Source organism: Coregonus clupeaformis, chromosome 16 (genome assembly GCF_020615455.1).
Source record: "Coregonus clupeaformis isolate EN_2021a chromosome 16, ASM2061545v1, whole genome shotgun sequence".
Classification (NCBI taxonomy): Eukaryota; Metazoa; Chordata; class Actinopteri; order Salmoniformes; family Salmonidae; genus Coregonus; species Coregonus clupeaformis.
This window is the reverse complement of record NC_059207.1, coordinates 18,467,473-18,488,439: the sequence shown is the minus strand read 5'-3', so window position 1 is coordinate 18,488,439 and position 20,967 is coordinate 18,467,473. Positions and strand designations below refer to the sequence as shown.

The 20,967-nt window shown below is 44.1% G+C and overlaps 1 protein-coding gene across 1 annotated transcript in view; it reads right to left on the bottom strand.

Moving 5' to 3' along the window:
* LOC121584401 (geranylgeranyl transferase type-1 subunit beta-like) overlaps positions 1 to 13,165 on the bottom strand; it is a 35,427-nt gene extending 22,262 nt beyond the window's left edge. Inside the window, exons 1-2 of the mRNA XM_041900243.2 lie at positions 13,000 to 13,165; positions 760 to 878 (exon numbers count right to left, since the gene is read on the bottom strand). Of these exons, the coding sequence (XP_041756177.2) occupies positions 760 to 878; positions 13,000 to 13,127 (247 nt within the window). The 5' untranslated portion in view covers positions 13,128 to 13,165. The remainder of the gene's footprint in view (positions 1 to 759; positions 879 to 12,999) is intronic.
* Between the last annotated feature and the right edge of the window lie 7,802 nt (positions 13,166 to 20,967).

Sequence of the window (20,967 nt, the reverse complement as noted above, 5' to 3'; positions counted from 1 at the left end):
AGGTCAGCTTCATAAAGGAGGAATGGGAGTGTCTCTGACAAAGAACGGAATATTAGCAGCTGAAACTACTGCATTATACTAATAATGTTAATTATAAAAAGTAACAGGTCAGACAAGTAACATATGTTTGTAGCTTTCCATGTCCAATCGACAAACAAGTTCCTAATATGATTTCTGTTCATCGCCTGAATAATTAAAAAACTGAGCAGATGGTCAGAAGTGGCTGATGCCCATCATACAGAGGAGTGAGCTCATAAATGATGCACAGCAAACTACAGGATGTTGGGTGGGGCAAGAGGAAAAGTACGGCTGCTGGCCAAATACATGTCTCACAAACTCAAATACATGTCTCACAAACTCAAATACATGTCTCACAAACTCAATGCCTGACACATACAGCACAAAGACGCTACATCCTGTATGATTTAGAAGTGTGATTTGTGGTCCACCTAAACCTGTTTTAGTATACTGTCCACTGTTACAGCTAAATGGCCCTAGAATTCACACTGATCGACTTGGCACAGTGTATTATGCATATCATCTAAGAATAGAGCGCAAATAACCACTAAACCATAGAAGACTGGGCTTCTATGGTTTAAAACAGTGTACCAAGGGATACAAAAAGTTCAGTTGGTTTTAGCTGACTGTTTAGTTTGGCCTTCTTCTGTTCCACCAAAATGAAGTGAATTACGTGTATGTGTGTGCCTCCTGAAGGCCGTGAATGCCCCAAAACAATATAACCTACAAGGTAGCACTTACGGTCTTCTGTAGGAAGAACTTGTAGTGAGTAGACCCATTCAATCAAGCTGGGCTTATCTATTACATTAAGGGAATCCAGGACATCAAGACCAGAGAGCGCAAAGAACACAATGGTCAACCTAGAAAGGGAGGGACACAAAAGGTAAACAAACATTTATACACCTAGTAAAAGTATAGTATTAGAATTAGCCACAGCATATTTTAGTTAAGAACAGAAAAGTAAATCATATGAGTGGTTACTTTACATGATGACATGATGAGGACAGCTGGATAGCCAACTCCATTCGTTAGTTGGATAGCTAGCTAGAGAGCTCCAAACAATCCAAGTTCACCACTTAGATAGCTAGTTTGTTTTTGACAACCACTAATCAACAAAGAATGTGTTCTGCATAATAGCTATGCTTTTAAATGACCAACTAAGCCTGGTCCCAGTCCAGACCTGTTTGTGTTGTTGGCATGACAATGACAGAATGAGTGACAGGGAGTTGGCATGATAGCAGAAACACTAACAAACTGGTACTCCAGCTATGGCCACCAATTAGCTAGCTATATCTGAATGGTCCGTGCTATCCTAGATCCCTGGGACGTCCCTACCCCACTGAAGTTGAAATTTTAAATGGTTAAGGTAAGGGTTAAGGTTAGGGTAGCTGTGGAACGCTCAATTCAGTCATCTTATATTGAGGCGGAGTTAAGTTTTGATAACTGGTCACAGGATTTGCTAGCAACAACACTGAGTCATCATTGGGTCTGTGCTATCCAGAATCCTCGGGAGGTTCCTATCCCCAGGGACGGTTCCAGGCATAAGCGACATAAGCGGTTGCTTAGGGGGCACCGACCCAAAAAAGAAAAACAACTTACTATTGAGAGTAAGAACAGTAGAATACACCACGTGCAATTTCTAAATTTGGTTGAGTATGAGCAGTTTGTCTGTTATGTCAGTCACTGACAGTCACTCAATTAGTCATGTCAGCTAACAATTTATATATTGGTAATTAGTCTAGCCAGCTATCTAAACTTGTAGTAATCATGGCCGAATACTGACCGGGCACGCGCCCAGAGGCCCTGACCTCCAGGGGGCCCCCATTGATTTTGTTAGTCATTCTCACTCAGATATCATATTAACATATTATCATAAAATGTGTAGAATTTAGGGCTGACCCCATTTAGTCGACAGGTCGATTGTTTGTTCGATAGGCTGTTGATCGATCAATAATGTTTTTGTTGAGCAGTTGCAAAAATATACACTACCGTTCAAAAGTTTGGGGTCACTTAGAAATGTCCTTGTTTTCCATGAAAACATACATGAAATGAGTGAATAGGAAATATAACAAAATTAATAGGAAATGTAGTCATTGACAAGGTTAGAAATAATGGTTTTAAATTGAAAGCAAACATTGCTTTCGTCAAAGAATCCTCCATTTGCAGCAATTACAGCCTTGCAAACCTTTGGCATTCTAGTTGTCAATTTGTTGAGGTAATCTGAAGAGATTTCACCCCATGCTTCCTGAAGCACCTCCGACAAGTTGGATTGGCTTGGGCACTTCTTACGTACCATACGGTCAAGGTGCTCTCACAACGCTCAATAGGGTTGAGAGCCGGTGACTGTGCTGGCCACTCCATTATAGACAAAATACCAGCTGACTGCTTCTTCCCTAAATAGTTCTTGCATAGTTTGGAGCTGTGCTTTGGGTCATTGTCCTGTTGTAGGAGGAAATTGGCTCCAATCAAGCGCCGTCCACAGGGTATGGCATGGCGTTACAAAGCACCCCCAGACCATCACGTTGCCTCCACCATGCTTGACAGATGGCATCAAGCACCTTTTCATTTGGTCTGCGTCTCACAACTGTTATTCTTTGTGATCCGAACACATAAAACTTTGATTCGTCTGTCCATTACACTTTTTTCCAATCTTCCTCTGTCCAGTGTCTGTGTTCTTTTGCCCATCTTAATCTTTTATTGTTATTGGCCAGTCTGAGATATGGCTTTTTCTTTGCAACTCTGCCTAGAAGGTCAGCATCCCGGAGTTGCCTCTTCACTGTTGACGTTGAGACTGGTGTTTTGCGGGTACTATTTCATGAAGCTGCCAGTTGAGGACCTGTGAGTCGTCTGTTTCTCAAACTAGACACTCTAATGTATTTGTCCTCTTGCTCAGTTGTGCACTGGGGCCTCCCACTCCTCTTTCTATTCTGGTTAGAGTCAGTTTGCACTGTTCTGTGAAGGGAGTAGTACACAGCGTTGTACGAGATCTTCAGTTTCTTGGCAATTTCTCGCATGGAATAGCCTTCATTTCTCAGAACAAGAATAGACTGATGTGTTTAAGAAGAAAGTTAATTGTTTCTGACCATTTTGAGCCTGTAATCAAACCCACAATTGCTGATGCTCCAGATACTCAACTAGTCTCAAGAAGGAATGTTTTATTGTTTCTTTAATCAGCACAACAGTTCAGCTGTGCTAACATAATTGCAAAAGGGTTTTCTAATGATCAATTAGCAAACACAAAGTGCCATTGGAACATAGGACTGATGGTTAATGATGGCCTCTGTACGCCTTTGTAGATATTCCATTAAAAAAAATCTGCCATTTACAACATGAACAATGTCTACACTATTTCTGATCAATTTGATGTTATTTTAATGGACATAAAAAATTGCTTTTCTTTCGAAAACAAGGACATTTCTAAGTGACCCCAAACTTTTGAAAGGTAGTGTGTGTGTGTATGTATATATATATATATATATATATATATATATATATATTAGTGAGGGAAAAAAGTATTTGATCCCCTGCTGATTTTGCACGTTTGCACACTGACAAAGAAATGATCAGTCTATAATTTTTATGGTAGGTTTATTTGAACAGTGCGAGACAGAATAACAACAAAATAATCTAGAAAAACACATGTCAAAAATGTTATGAATTGATTTACATTTTAATGAGGGAAATACAGTGGGGGTAAAAAGTATTTAGTCAGCCACCAATTGTGCAAGTTCTCCCACTTAAAAAGATGAGAGGCCTGTAATTTTCATCATAGGTACAAGTCAACTATGACAGACAAAATGAGGAAAAAAAATCCAGAAAATCACAGTGTAGGATTTTTTATGAATTTATTTGCTAATTATGGTGGAAAATAAGTATTTGGTCAATAACAAAAGTTTCTCAATACTTTGTTATATACCCTTTGTTGGCAATGACACAGGTCAAACGTTTTCTGTAAGTCTTCACAAGGTTTTCACACACTGTTGCTGGTATTTTGGCCAATTCCTCCATGCAGATCTCCTCTAGAGCAGTGATGTTTTGGGGCTGTCGCTGGGCAACACGGACTATCAACTCCCTCCAAAGATTTTCTATGGGGTTGAGATCTGGAGACTGGCTAGGCCACTCCAGGACCTTGAAATGCTTCTTACGAAGCCACTCCTTCCTTCGCTCCTTCGTTGCCCGGGCGGTGTGTTTGGGATCTTCATGCTGAAAGACCCAGCCACGTTTCATCTTCAATGCCCTTGCTGATGGAAGGAGGTTTTCACTCAAAATCTCATGATACATGGCCCCATTCATTCTTTCCTTTACACGGATCAGTCGTCCTGGTCCCTTTGCAGAAAAACAGCCCCAAAGCATGATGTTTCCACCCCCATGCTTCACAGTAGGTATGGTGTTCTTTGGATGCAACTCAGCATTCTTTGTCCTCCAAACACGACGAGTTGAGTTTTTACCAAAAACTTATATTTTGGTTTCATCTGACCATATGACATTCTCCCAATCCTCTTCTGGATCATCCAAATGCACTCTAGCAAACTTCAGACGGGCCTGGACATGTACTGGCTTAAGCAGGGGGACACGTCTGGCACTGCAGGATTTGAGTCCCTGGTGGCGTAGTGTGTTACTGATGGTAGGCTTTGTTACTTTGGTCCCAGCTCTCTGCAGGTCATTCACTAGGTCCCCCGTGTGGTTCTGGGATTTTTGCTCACCGTTCTTGTGATAATTTTGACTCCCACGGGGTGAGATCTTGCATGGAGCCCCAGATCGAGGGAGATTATCAGTGGTCTTGTATGTCTTCCATTTCCTAATAATTGCTCCCACAGTTGATTTCTTCAAACCAAGCTGCTTACCTATTGCAGATTCAGTCTTCCCAGCCTGGTGTAGGTCTACAATTTTGTTTCTGGTGTCCTTTGACAGCTCTTTGGTCTTGGCCATAGTGGAGTTTGGAGTGTGACTGTTTGAGGTTGTGGACAGGTGTCTTTTATACTGATAACAAGTTGAAACAGGTGCCATTAATACAGGTAACGAGTGGAGGACAGAGGAGCCTCTTAAAGAAGAAGTTACAGGTCTGTGAGAGCCAGAAATCTTGCTTGTTTGTAGGTGACCAAATAGTTATTTTCCACCATAATTAGCAAATAAATTCATAAAAAATCCTACAATGTGATTTTCTGGATTTTATTTTCTCATTTTGTCTGTCATAGTTGACGTGTACCTATGATGAAAATTACAGGCCTCTCTCATCTTTTTAAGTGGGAGAACTTGCACAATTGGTGGCTGACTAAATACTTTTTTCCCCCCACTGTAAGTATTTAACCCCCTCTCAATCAGAAAGATTTCTGGCTCCCAGGTGTCTTTTATACAGGTAACGAACTGAGATTAGGAGCACACTCTTAAAGGGAGTGCTCCTAATCTCAGCTTGTTACCTGTATAAAAGACACCTGTCCACAGAAGCAATCAATCAATCAGATTCCAAACTCTCCACCATGGCCAAGACCAAAGAGCTCTCCAAGGATGTCAGGGACAAGATTGTAGACCTACACAAGGCTGGAATGGGCTACAAGACCATCGCCAAGCAGCTTGGTGAGAAGGTGACAACAGTTGGTGCGATTATTCGCAAATGGAAGAAACACAAAATAACTGTCAACCTCCCTCGGCCTGGGGCTCCATGCAAGATCTCACCTCATGGAGTTGCAATGATCATGAGAACGGTGAGGAATCAGCCCAGAACTACACGGGAGGATCTTGTCAATGATCTCAAGGCAGCTGGGACCATAGTCACCAAGAAAACAATTGGTAACACACTACGCCGTGAAGGACTGAAATCATGCAGCGCCCGCAAGGTCCCCCTGCTCAAGAAAGCACATATACAGGCCCGTCTGAAGTTTGCCAATGAACATCTGAATGATTCAGAGGAGAACTGGGTGAAAGTGTTGTGGTCAGATGAGACCAAAATCGAGCTCTTTGGCATCAACTCAACTCGCCGTGTTTGGAGGAGGAGGAATGCTGAAGAACACCATCCCCACCGTCAAACATGGAGGTGGAAACATTATGCTTTAGAGGGGGTTTTCTGCTAAGGGGACAGGACAACTTCACCGCATCAAAGGGACGATGGACGGGGTCATGTACCGTCAAATCTTGGTGAGAACCTCCTTCCCTCAGCCAGGGCATTGAAATTGGGTCGTGGATGGGTATTCCAGCATGACAAATGACCCAAAACACATGGCCAAGGAAACAAAGGAGTGGCTCAAGAAGCAGCACATTAAGGTCCTGGAGTGACCTAGCCAGTCTCCAGACCTTAATCCCATAGAAAATCTGTGGAGGGAGCTGAAGGTTCGAGTTGCCAAACGTCAGCCTCGAAACCTTAATGACTTGGAAAAGATCTGCAAAGAGGAGTGGAACAAAATCCCTCCTGAGATGTGTGCAAACCTGGTGGCCAACTACAAGAAACGTCTGACCTCTGATTGCCAACAAGGGTTTTGCCACCAAGTACTAAGTCATGTTTTGCAGAGGGGTCAAATACTAATTTCTCTCATTAAAATGCAAATCAATTTATAACATTTTTGACATGCGTTTTTTCTGGATTTTTTTGTTATTCTGTCTCTCACTGTTCAAATAAACCTACCATTAAAATTATAGACTGATCATACATTTACATTTTAGTCATTTAGCAGACGCTCTTATCCAGAGCGACTTACAGTTAGTGAGTGCATACATTATTATTATTTTTTTCATACTGGCCCCCCGTGGGAATCGAACCCACAACCCTGGCGTTGCAAACACCATGCTCTACCAACTGAGCTACATCCCTGCCGGCCATTCCCTCCCCTACCATGTCTTTGTCAGTGGTCAAACGTACAAAATCAGCAGGGGATCAAATACCTTTTTCCCCTCACTAATATATACATACACACACACACAGTGGGGAGAACAAGTAAATGATACACTGCCAATTTTGCAGGTTTTCCTACTTACAAAGCATGTAGAGGTCTGTAATATTTATCATAGGTACACTTCAACTGTGAGAGACGGAATCTAAAACAAAAATCCAGAAAATCACATTGTATGATTTTTAAGTAATTCATTTGCATTTTATTGCATGACATAAGTATCACCTAACAACCAGTAAGAATTCCGGCTCTCACGGACCTGTTCGTTTTTCTTTAAGAAGCCCTCCTGTTCTCCACTCATTACCTGTATTAACTGCACCTGTTTGAACTCGTTACCTGTATAAAAGACACCTGTCCACACACTCAATCAAAACAGACTCCAACCTCTCCACAATGGCCAAGACCAGAGAGCTGTGTAAGGACATCAGGGATAAAATTGTAGACCTGCACAAGGCTGGGATGGGCTACAGGACAATAGGCAAGCAGCTTGGTGAGAAGGCAACAACTGTTGGCGCAATTATTAGAAAATGGAAGAAGTTCAAGATGACGGTCAATCACCCTCGGTCTGGGGCTCCATGCAAGATCTCACCTCGTGGGGCATCAATGATCATGAGGAAGGTGAGGGTTCAGCCCAGAACTACACAGCAGGACCTGGTCAATGACCTGAAGAGAGCTGGGACCAAAGTCTCAAAGAAAACCATTAGTAACACACTACGCCGTCATGGATTAAAATCCTGCAGCGCATGCAAGGTCCCCCTGCTCAAGCCAGCGCATGTCCAGGCCCATCTGAAGTTTGCCAATGACCATCTGGATGATCCAGAGGATGAATGGGAGAAGGTCATGTGGTCTGATGAGACAAAAATAGAGCTTTTTGGTCTAAACTCCACTCGCCGTGTTTGGAGGAAGAAGAAGGATGAGTACAACCCCAAGAACACCATCCCAACTGTGAAGCATGGCGGTGGAAACATAATTCTTTGGGGATGCTTTTCTGCAAAGGGGACAGGACGACTGCACCGTATTGAGGGGAGGATGGATGGGGCCATGTATCGCGAGATCTTGGCCAACAACCTCTTTCCCTCAGTAAGAGCATTGAAGATGGGTCGTGGCTGGGTCTTCCAGCATGACAACGACCCGAAACACACAGCCAGGGCAACTAAGGAGTGGCTCCGTAAGAGGCATCTCAAGGTCCTGGAGTGGCCTAGCCAGTCTCCAGACCTGAACCCAATAAAAAATCTTTGGAGGGAGCTGAAAGTCCGTATTGCCCAGCGACAGCCCCGAAACCTGAAGGATCTGGAGAAGGTCTGTATGGAGGAGTGGGCCAAAATCCCTGCTGCAGTGTGTGCAAACCTGGTCAAGACCTACAGGAAATGTATGATCTCTGTAATTGCAAACAAAGGATGTATCAAATACTTATGTCATGCAATAAAATGCAAATTAATTACTTAAAAATCTTACAATGTGATTTTCTGGATTTTTGTTTAAGATTCCGTCTCTCACAGTTGAAGTGTACCTATGATAGAAATTACAGACCTCTACATGCTTTGTAAGTAGGAAAACCTGCAAAATCGGCAGTGTATCAAATACTTGTTCTCCCCACTGTGTGTATATACACTGCTCAAAAAAATAAAGGGAACACTTAAACAAAACAATGTAACTCCAAGTCAATCACACTTCTGTGAAATCAAACTGTCCACTTAGGAAGCAACACTGATTGACAATACATTTCACATGCTGTTGTGCAAATGGAATAGACAACAGGTGGAAATTATAGGCAATTAGCAAGACACCCCCAATAAAGGACTGGTTTTGCAGGTGGTGACCACAGACCACTTCTCAGTTCCTATGCTTCCTGGCTGATGTTTTGGTCACTTTTGAATGCTGGCGGTGCTTTCACTCTAGTGGTAGCATGTGACGGAGTCTACAACCCACACATGTGGCTCAGGTAGTGCAGCTCATCCAGGATGGCACATCAATGCGAGCTGTGGCAAGAAGGTTTGCTGTGTCTGTCAGCGTAGTGTCCAGAGCATGGAGGCGCTACCAGGAGACAGGCCAGTACATCAGGAGACGTGGAGGAGGCCGTAGGAGGGCAACAACCCAGCAGCAGGACTGCTACCTCCGCCTTTGTGCAAGGAGGAGCAGGAGGAGCACTGCCAGAGCCCTGCAAAATGACCTCCAGCTGACCACAAATGTGCATGTGTCTGCTCAAACGGTCAGAAACAGACTCCATGAGGGTGGTATGAGGGCCCGCCGTCCACAGGTGGGGGTTGTGCTTACAGCCCAACACCGTGCAGGACGTTTGGCATTTGCCAGAGAACACCAAGATTGGCAAATTCGCCACTGGCGCCCTGTGCTCTTCACAGATGAAAGCAGGTTCACACTGAGCACGTGACAGACGTGACAGAGTCTGGAGACGCCGTGGAGAACGTTCTGCTGCCTGCAACATCCTCCAGCATGACCGGTTTGGCGGTGGGTCAGTCATGGTGTGGGGTGGCATTTCTTTGGGGGCCGCACAGCCCTCCATGTGCTCGCCAGAGGTAGCCTGACTGCCATTAGGTACCGAGATGAGATCCTCAGACCCCTTGTGAGACCATATGCTGGTGCGGTTAGCCCTGGGTTCCTCCTAATGCAAGACAATGCTAGACCTCATGTGGCTGGAGTGTGTCAGCAGTTCCTGCAAGAGGAAGGCATTGATGCTATGGACTGGCCCGCCTGTTCCCCAGACCTGAATCCAATTGAGCACATCTGGGACATCATGTCTCGCTCCATCCACCAACGCCACGTTGCACCACAGACTGTCCAGGAGTTGGCGGATGCTTTAGTCCAGGTCTGGGAGGAGATCCCTCAGGAGACCATCCGCCACCTCATCAGGAGCATGCCCAGGCGTTGTAGGGAGGTCATACAGGCACGTGGAGGCCACACACACTAGTGAGCCTCATTTTGACTTGTTTTAAGGACATTACATCAAAGTTGGATCAGCCTGTAGTGTGGTTTTCCACTTTAATTTTGAGGGTGACTCCAAATCCAGACCTCCATGGGTTGATACATTTGATTTCCATTGATAATTTGAGTGATTTTGTCAGCACATTCAACTATGTAAAGAAAAAAGTATTTAATAAGATTATTTCATTCATTCAGATCTAGGATGTGTTATTTTAGTGTTCCCTTAATTTTTTTGAGCAGTGTATATATATATATATTTGAAGTCGGAAGTTTACATACACCTTAGCCAAATACATTTAAACTCAGTTTTTCACAATTCCTGACATTTAATCCTAGTTAAAATGTAGGATCACCACTTTATTTTAAGAATGTGAAATGTCTGAATAATAGTTGAGAGTGATTTATTTCAGCTTTTATTTCTTTCAACACATTCTCAGTGGGTCAGAAGTTTACATGCACTCAATTAGTATTTGGTAGCACTGCCTTTAAATTGTTTAACTTGGGTCAAACGTTTCGGGTAGCCTTCCACAAGCTTCCCACAATAAGTTGGGGAATTTTGGCCCATTCCTCCTGACAGAGCTGGTGTAACTGAGTCAGGTTTGTAGGCCTCCTTGCTCGCACACGCTTTTTCAGTTCTGCCCACACATTTTCTATAGGATTGAGGTCAGGGCTTTGTGATGGCCACTCCAATACCTTGACTTTGTTGTCCTTAAGCCATTTTGCCACAACTTTGGAAGTATGCTTGGGGTCATTGTCCATTTGGAAGACCCATTTGCGACCAAGCTTTAACTTCCTGACTGATGTCTTGAGATGTTGCTTCAATATATCCACATAATTTTCCTTCCTCATGATGCCATCTATTTTGTGAAGTGCACCAGTCCCTACTGCAGCAAAGCATCCCCACAGCATGATGCTGTCACCCCCGTGCTTCACGGTTGGGATGGTGTTCTTCAGCTTGCAAGCGACCCCCTTTTTCCTCCAAACATACCGGATGGTCATTATGGCCAAACAGTTCTATTTTTGTTTCATCAGACCAGAGGACATTTCTCAAAAAAGTACGATCTTTGTCCCCATGTGCAGTTGCAAACCGTAGTCTGGCGGTTTTATGGCGGTTTTGGAGCAGTGGCTTCTTCCTTGCTTAGAGGTCTTTCAGGTTATGTCGATATAGAACTCGTTTTACTGTGGATATAGATACTTTTGTACCTGTTTCCAGCATCTTCAAAAGGTCCTTTGCTGTTGTTCTGGGATTGATTTGCACTTTTCGCACCAAAGTACGGTCATCTCTAGGAGACAAAACACGTCTCCTTCCTGAGCGGTATGACGGCTGCGTGGTCCAATGGTGTTTATACTTGCGTACTATTGTTTGTACTGATGAACGTGGTACCTTCAGGCGTTGGAAATTGCTCCCAAGGATGGACCTGACTTGTGGAGGTCTACAATTCTTTTCCTGAGGTCTTGGCTGATTTCTTTTGATTTTCCCATGAAGCATCAGACAAGCTCAGTAGCCTACACATAGTTGATTTTATTGAAACACATAGGGTGTGTCTATATATGGAAACATACACATTTTAACCAGTTGATTGGTCGAAAGAACAGATGACTCTAGGTCGACCAAGATCTTTTTTTTTGTCGGCGACAGGCCTAGTAGAATTGCAGGAAATTAGCTTTAAAATTGCAAAGTTCTCTCCACCCCATGGCAAAATGTGTAGAATTACAGAAAACTTGCTTTAAAAAAGGTCCAATGCAGCGGTTTTTTTTCCTCAATATCAAATCATTTCTGGGTAACAATGAAGTACCTTACTGTGAATGTTTTCAATAAAAAATGTCAAAAAGAAACAAAAATAGCTTCTTAGCAAAGAGCAATTTCTCAAGCAAGAATTTCGCTAGGACTGTCTTGGAGTGGAAAACTGAAAATGTGCTTTTATTGGCAGAGAGGTTTGGAACTCTTTCTTATTGGTCTATTAACTAATTTATCGCATGCTGACGTCACCATGGAAGGCCAAAACGCCATCCCACCAAAATAGGCTGAAAAGGTGGTCATTTCAAACAGCTCATACACTAAATGGGCATTATCATCATGTTCGCAATTTCCCAGTATTATTCAAACCTCTGTGTGGAAATACGTATAAAACACAGGAAAATCACGTTTTTGATTGCACTGCGCCTTTAAAACTGCAACGTTTAAAACTTGAATTATTCTCTTCAGCAGACTCCAAGGTGAAGGAAGTTCATGATTAACCACCAATGGCTTAGGGCCGAGACTTGTGGGATCTAGCTCTGACTACATCGATTCCAAGGTCAATACTTTAAAAAAATATATATATATATTAAACGCCCACCTCATACATTTACATTTTAGTCATTTAGCAGACGCTCTTATCCAGAGCTACTTACAGTTACTGCATACATTTTTCATACTGGTCCCCCGTGGGAATCAAACCCACAACCCTGGCGTTGCAAGCGCCATGCTCTACCAACTGAGCTACACGGGACTGTGTACCTATGTTTGTCTGCTGTAGTCGTGTGCCTTCCTTTGTTTTTAATCCATACTTTTACAATATACGTTACTCAAATACAACCACCGACTGTTTGCTCATTGCTGTTTATCTCAAATTGAATATAATTTAAATCTCAACAAGTAAACAGTCGGTGGTGGTATTTGATGTACGTTTATTTAAAACGTATGGATTTATATCCGCCTCGATATAAGAGAACGGAGTTGAGCGTTCCTCGGCTAGGCTAGGGTAGAGTTTATGGTTTATGCTAGGGACGTCCCAAGGAATCACGGATAGTAGCGACCATAACGTTAGCTGAATCAAATCTAAGGTTAACCAAATCTCTGTGACAGTTAGATTTTAGCCTGGTTAGCTAGCACACTGGCTCGAGATAATAGGATGTTCATCAAACGTAGCTAACGTTAGGTACCTGACAGTAGCAAGCTAATTCAATTGGGTCCATTGCAAAAAGCACCAATGTTTAGTTGCAATCTTTTAAATTGAGCACGCTGTCTGAAAAAATGTATAGCTAGCTAACGTTAACAAAAACACTATTTTGGCCTGATGACAGCGGCACTGGCAGGCTCGTCTGTCATCGTTAGCATTTTGGCTAGCGAGGACGTTGTCAAATGATAGTATAGAATTATTCATGCCAACATATGTACCTGCTTGTTTCTAATGATGAATATCTCTCTGGTAAAACTTGAAGACATCTTTGAAAGAATCGTACATGTCGATCTTTTAAAAAGTCAATTTGTTCCAATTCGGCAAGCGGGTTCTGTTCTTCCGCCATATTTGTGTTTCTTCTGCTTCTTCTTCAGTGGGGTTTATCGGCGGTTGGCATCCAACGTTATGGTGCATTACCACCACCTACTGTACTGGAGTGTGGGCCAGAGACAGGGAGAAACTAAATCCTACCTGCGACCCCGTTGCTCTTAAAAAAGATACAATATTTGAGACTATATCTAATGACGTTCTACTCAATATACTCTTTAAACTAATTTCCTGTATCCCCTTCTCCCTCATACTAGATCTCATCCTCTCTCTTTCCCTCTGATACTGCCCACCATGTAGCAATACATGCTCCAAGGTCTGTTTCCTGACAATATTCACACTTTCCTGTTGGATGCTTTCCTATTACATTTAATGTCTTATTCAACTGGCTGTGTCCCACACTTAATCTTGTAAAAAATAGCCTCCTCTCTTCTGTCCTTTCCTGCCGTCCTCCCCTCCCCGACTTTCCTCTGTACTTGAAATAAATGCCTTCCTTTATTATCTCTATTCCACTGCTCCTGCCATCTCTGCACCATCACTGTATATATCAGTCTTTTTGCCTCTGCCTTGCTCATTGAAACTTCAACATCACCATCCCCACTACTAAGTGCTTGTTTAGCCTGTTCATCTACTGCCTCATTCCCCTCCACCCCCACATGGGCTGGGACCAAATAAATTCTTATCTGAATACCAATCTGTTTAATCCTGCCATGGGTTTGTAGCACCTCATAAAGCAGGTCTTGTCTGCTACGTGAGCTAAAGGACTGGAGACGCATTAACACTGAACATGAATCAGAGCAAATAACTACTCTATCTTGTTTGACTTCCTCCACCCACTGCAAGGCCAACAGTATGGCCATCAGCTCCGCCGTATATACAGCCAGATGATCTGTAATACGTTTCCTGACTTCCACCCCACATTCCTGCACTACAAATGCTGACCCAGTACGTCCTGTCCTTGGATCTTTTGAACCATCTGTGTAAATGGCCACAAAATCCTGATACACAGTATCCAGACGTCTCTTAAACAAATCAGATGAATCTTTCTGTGGTCTCTCCAACACTTCTAGATCAACTCATCTTTTTCTTTTTTTCACCTTTATTTAACCAGGTAAGCCAGTTGAGAACAAGTTCTCATTTACAACTGCGACCTGGCCAAGATAAAGCAAAGCAGTGCGATAAAAACAACAACACAGTTATATATGGGGTAAACAAAACAAAGTAAAAAATACAACAGAAAATATATATATAAACAGTGTGTGCGAATGTAGTTAGTTATGGAGGTAAGGCAATAAATAGGCCATAGTGCAAAATAGTTACAATTTCGTATTAACACTGGAATGATAGCAAGAGATGACGTGCAAATAGAGATACTGGGGTGCAAATTAGCAAAATAAATAACACTATGGGGATGAGGTAGTTGGGTGGGCTAATTTCAGAAAGGCTGTGTACAGGTGCAGTGATCGGTAAGCTGCTCTGACAACTGATGCTTAAAGTTAGTGAGGGAGATAAGAGTCTCCAGCTTCAGAGATTTTTGCAGTTCGTTCCAGTCATTGGCAGCAGAGAACTGGAAGGAATGGCGGCCAAAGGAGGTGTTGGCTTTGGGGATGACCAGTGAGATATACCTGCTGGAGCGCAGACTATGGGTGGGTGTTGCTATGCTGACCAGTGAGCTAAGATAAGACGGGGATTTGCCTAGCAGTGATTTATAGATGACCTGGAGCCAGTGGGATTGGCGACGAATATGTAGTGAGGGCCAGCCAACAAGAGCGTACAGGTCACAATGGTGGGTAGTATATGGGGCTTTGGTGACAAAACGGATGGCACTGTGATAGACTACATCCAATTTGCTGAGTAGAGTGTTGGAGGCTATTTTGTAAATGACATCGCCGAAGTCAAGGATCGGTAGGATAGTCAGTTTTACAAGGGCATGTTTGGCAGCATGAGTGAAGGAGGCTTTGTTGCGAAATAGGAAGCCGATTATAGATCTAACTTTTGATTGGAGATGCTTAATGTGAGTCTGGAAGGAGAGTTTACAGTCTAACCAGACACCTAGGTATTTGTAGTTGTCCACATACTCTAGGTCAGACCCGCCGAGAGTAGTGATTCTAGTCGGGTGGGCGGGTGCAAGCAGCGTTCGGTTGAAGAGCATGCATTTAGTTTTACTAGTGTTTAAGAGCAGTTGGAGGCAACGGAAGGAGTGTTGTATGGCGTTGAAGCTCGTTTGGAGGTTTGTTAACACAGTGTCCAATGAAGGGCCAGATGTATACAAAATGGTGTCGTCCACATAGAGGAGGATCCGAGCATCACCAGCAGCAAGAGCGACATCATTGATATACATAGAGAATAGAGTCGGCCCGAGAATTGAACCCTGTGGCACCCCCATAGAGACGGCCAGAGGTCCAGACTACAGGCCCTCCGATTTGACACATTGAACTCTATCTGAGAAGTAGTTGGTGAACAAGGCGAGGCAGTCATTAGAGAAACCAAGGCTATTTAGTCTGCCAATAAGAATGGTGGTTGACAGAGTCGAAAGCCTTGGCCAGGTCGATAAAGACGGCTGCGCAGTACTGTCTTTTATCGATCATGTTTATAATATCGTTTAGGACCTTGAGCATGGCTGAGGTGCACCCATGACCAGCTCGGAAACCGGATTGCATAGCGGAGAAGGTACGGTGGGATTCAAAATGGTCGGTGATCTGTTTGTTAACTTGGCTTTCAAATACTTTCGAAAGGCAGGGCAGGATGGATATAGGTCTATAACAGTTTGGATCTAGAGTGTCACCCCCTTTGAAGAGGGGGATGACCGCGGCAGCTTTTCAATCTCGACGTTACGAAAGAGAGGTTGAACAGGCTAGTAATAGCGGTTGCGACAATTTCGGCGGCTAGTTTTAGAAAGAAAGGGTCCAGATTGTCTAGCCCAGCTGATTTGTAGGAGTCCAGATTTTTCAGCTCTTTCAGAACATCAGCTGTCTGAATTTGTGTGAAGGAGAAGCGGGGGGGGGCATGGGCAAGTTGCAGCGGAGGGTGCAGATCTGGTGGACGGGGTAGTGTGGTAGCCAGGTGGAAAGCATGGCCAGCCGTAGCAAAATGCTTGTTGAAATTCTTGATTATTGTAGATTTATCGGTGGTGACATTGTTTCCTAGCCTCAGTGCAGTGGGCAGTTGGGAGGAGGTGCTCTTATTTTCCATGGACTTTACAGTGTCCCAAAACTTTTTGGAGTTAGTGCTACAGGATGCAAATTTCTGTTTGAAAAAGCTAGCCTTTGCTTTCCTAACTGATTGTGTATATTGGTTCCTGACTTCCCTAAAAAGTTGCATATCGCGGGGGCTGTTCGATGCTAATGCAGTACGCCACAGGATGTTTTTGTGCTGGTCAAGGGCAGTCAAGTCTGAGGAGAACCAGGGGCTATATCTGTTCTTAGTTCTGAATTTTTTGAATGGGGCATGCTTATTTAAGATTGAGAGGAAATTACTTTTAAAGAACAACCAGGCATCCTCTACTGACGGAATGAGGTCAATATCCATCCAGGATACCCGGGCCAGGTCAATTAGAAAGGCCTGCTCGCTAAAGTGTTTTAGGGAGCGTTTGACAGTGATGAGGGGTGGTCGTTTGATCGCGGACCCATTACGGACGCAGGCAATAAGGCAGTGATCGCTGAGATCCTGGTTGAAGACAGCGGAGGTGTATTTAGAGGGTAAATTTGTCAGGATGATATCTATGAGGGTGCCCATGTTTACAGATTTAGGGTTGTACCTGGTGGGTTCGTTGATAATTTGTGTGAGATTGAGGGTATCTAGTTTAGATTGTAGGTTGGCCGGGGTGTTAAGCATATCCCAGTTTAGGTCACCAAGCAGTACGAACTCTGAGGATAGATCGGGGCAATCAGTTCACATATGGTGTCCAGGGCACAGCTCAGGGCTGAGGGGGGTCTGTACCAAGCGGCAACAGTGAGAGACTTATTTCTGGAAAGGTGGATTTTTAGAAGTAGAAGCTCAAACTGTTTGGGCACAGACCTGGATAGTACGATAGAGCTCTGCAGGCTAACCCCACCCCCTTTGGCAGTTCTATCGAGACGGAAAATGTTGTAGTTGGGGATGGACATTTCTGAATTTTTGGTGGCCTTCCTAAGCCAGGATTCAGACAATGCTAGAACATCAGGGTTGGCGGAGTGTGCTAACGCAGTGAATAACTCAAACTTAGGGAGGAGGCTTCAGATGTTAACGTGCAAGAAACCAAGGCATTTACGATTACAGAAGTCAACAAATGATAACGCCTGGGGAGTAGGAGTGATACTGGGGGCTACAGGGCCTGGGTTAACCTCTACATCACCAGAGGAACATAGGAGGAGTAGAATAAGGATATGGCTAAAGGCTTTAAGAACTGGTCTTCTAGTGCGTTGGGTACAGAGAAAAAAAGGGGCAGGTTTCCGGGCATTGTAGAATAGATTCAGGGCATTATGTACAGAAAAGGATATGGAAGGATATGAGTACAGTGGAGGTAAACCTAAGCGTTGGGTAACGATGAAAGAGATAGCATCACTGGAGGCACCGATTGAGTCGGTCTCCGCGTGTATGGGGGGTGGGACAAAGGAGCTATCTAAGGCAGGTTTAGCTGGGCTGGGGGATCTACAGTGAAATAGTACAATAAGAAATAACCGAAACAGCAATAAGCAAGGCATATTGACATGGGAGAGAGGCATAAAGCAATCACAGGTGTAATTCGAGAGAGCTAAGACAACAGCTGGTAATGGCGACAAAGTTTGGGCTGAGGCTAAACATAAACAGGATGCGGTACCATAAAAAGGAACAGTCCAGCAGGCATCAGCTGTATAGCTGAGTTATCATAAGGTCCGGTGAACAGCAATAGGATAGTTCGGAGGTAGTTCGGGGGCTGCTATAGCACTAACGAGCAAGAGGCCACGGCTAGCGTGTGCTAGCGGGCCGGGGCTAGCAGATGGATCTTCGTGGTCGACGTCGTAACGGGAAGCCTGTTGTAACCACATCAGACGATTTCGTCGGCAGACCAGTTGTGTTGGATCGGCGGGGCTCCGTGTCAACACTAGGAGGTCCCGTCCGGTTGACAGAGAGGTAGATAGCCGGGAGATGGGCCTGGCTCAAGGCTAACTCAGGGCTGATTAGCCAACCACAAACGTCCATTTGGTTGCAGCTAGCTAGTAGCGATGAATCCGGTGTTAAAGGTCCAGTGATTCAGTGATTCCGGCAGAAAAACCGATATGTTCAGGGTGAATAACGCGCTGTGCAGACAGTGCAGACTGGCCGAATAATAGTCCAGGCTAGAGCTGGCTGGCTGGTAGGTAGTGCAGGTCACGGCCACGGACAATGGTGAAGACCGCTAACGGTGGCTAATAGCAAGTAGCTAGTTAGCTGGCTAGCTGGCTAGTTTCAGCCAGAGGTTCTGGATAAACATTTATGAAGAAACAACAGAATCCGTTCCACATTGGGTGAGGCGGGTTGCAGGAAAGTATATTTAGTTAAAGGATGGAAAGTGAGATTGAGAAATATATACGAAAAAGAAAAAAAAACTAAAAACTGGCTATTTACATAAGGACACTACAGAAAACACGACCGCACTGCTATGCCATCTTGGATCTTTGAGTTTGAAACAACTTCCGTATAAACAAGCTTTGCAACCTTCTTTGTTGGGGTTTAACGGCGGTTGGCATCCAACGTTTATGGTGCATTACCGGCGAAAAAAGGAAACTCCATACAGGTACAAAAGGGGGGTTGGGCCTTATTCCACACAAACAGAAACTTAACAAATAAAAAATAATTAATAAAAAATTCCATATCTCCCTTCTCAGGCTGTGAGGCCTGAGAGGGTGGCACTGCTCATGACAGCACTCCATATAACTCCAACACTGAAAAATCTTTCAATCCCAGGAACCGTTCTGCCGCAGATCCCGTTCTTGTTATAGCTCATTGCCGCAGACACAATGACAGCAATTTTACTGGACTTCTTCTCCACTCCGGCAGTGCTGTTAATCACCATTGCCATTAAAGCCACAAAGTCCACCTTCTTAACATGCAACATACAGTATCTGGATCATGCTGAAGAGAGGCAAACTCTGCAGCCTACAGTGAAGGCCTATCCAACACCGTGGAGTCTTCAGGAGGGCAATTCATTCCCTCAACCCTTTTGACAGCCTCTACATATGAAATGCTCTGGACAGCACCCTCATTCTCTTTCGTCCTCTTCGAGCATTTCAAAGATGTAGCTTCATGGTTCCCACCACAATTGCAACACTTCACATGTTCTTCATCCATACAACAATCTTCTTTTCCACAACTGCCACATCTCAGCTTTTCTCTTCTACAGACACTTGGCATGTCCGAAAGCCATACAGTGATGATTACACTGCATCGGTCTTGGGACGAACGCTCCGACATGATGATTCACATACCCCAACTTCACCTGGGCAGGGAGGGACTCTGTATAAAAAAAACAGAAAAATACTCTTTACGTTCACTCCATTCACCACACGATTCATCCGATGTGCATCAACCACTCCTGTGATATTCTTAATTTGTCCAACATCAACGTCCCACAAGACGCCAGATATTACCCCCTTTACAAGTGCCCTGCTCCGAAGAGCAACGCACAACACATCATATTTCTCTAAATGGGTGAGACTCAGCACGCGCGCCTTATTTTCCTCAACACAAGTCTACTTCTACTACTTCTTCTTCTTCTTTGGTATTATGGCGGTTTGCAAACAAATGTTATAGGTGCATTCCACCACCTCCTGTATTGACTATTTTGTAGTATGAATTCATTACACTTGGTGAAAAAATTGCCAGACCAACAAACCCTACACCCATTAAAAACCTCACCACTATTCCATTACTTCGGCCCTATCTGATCCTAAGCCAGCCCAGCCGCCTGGGAGGATGGGACACTATCACTCAAAACACCTTGTAACTCTTCTGCAGTAAAATCTCATACACCCAACAGTGGAGGCTGCTGAGGGGAGGACAGCTCATAATAACGTCTGGAACGGCGCAAATGGAATGGCATCAAACCATGTGTTTGATGTATTTTATACCATTCCACCTATTCCAGCCATTACCACGAGCCCGTCCTCCCCAATTAAGGCGCCACCAACCTCCTGTGACACCAAAGTACTTCTCTGCAGCTGCCACCACAACATCTATCCTCTGTTAGGTTCCATTCCAGCAGTACAGTTGACAACCATGGCCATGAACACCAAAAAAACTACTTTACTGCTTTACTGAAGCACACATTATTCATATCATTCTCTATTGGTCTACTCACAGGGACAGGGATCCTCTCAGGATGCCACACCCTGGACCCATCTTCCTCTACTACTCTCTTCACTCCCTCAGCATATGACAACTTCTGCACTACTCTGATCTGGCAACCTCAACCTGCCTTTCTCTCACTGGACACTTCTGATCTCCAGCACCCCTACAGTTTACACACAAAACTTTTTTCACCAATACTACACATTCCTTTGTCTCGTGTCCTCTTGCACTCTTCTCACATCTAGGAATCTCCCTCCTACATGGCTGCCACATGACCATAAGCTTGACACCTAACACATGTTAATCGCTTCGGGATAAAAGCTCTCATGGGATAACTGACACAACCTAACTTTACTTCATCCTTTTAAGACTCTGCATTACAACGCAGTAATACAGACAGTGTCTTCTCTGTTTCACCATGCCCTCCACCCGGGTCTGCGTCGCACACAAACGGCAAGCATCACAGACACCGGGAATCTTCCATTTCAGTTCATCTTCAACACTTAATGCCACACCAGTTATCGCTCCTTTCAATGGCGCCCTGCTCCGGAGAGGAAAGCAAGTCACAGTTC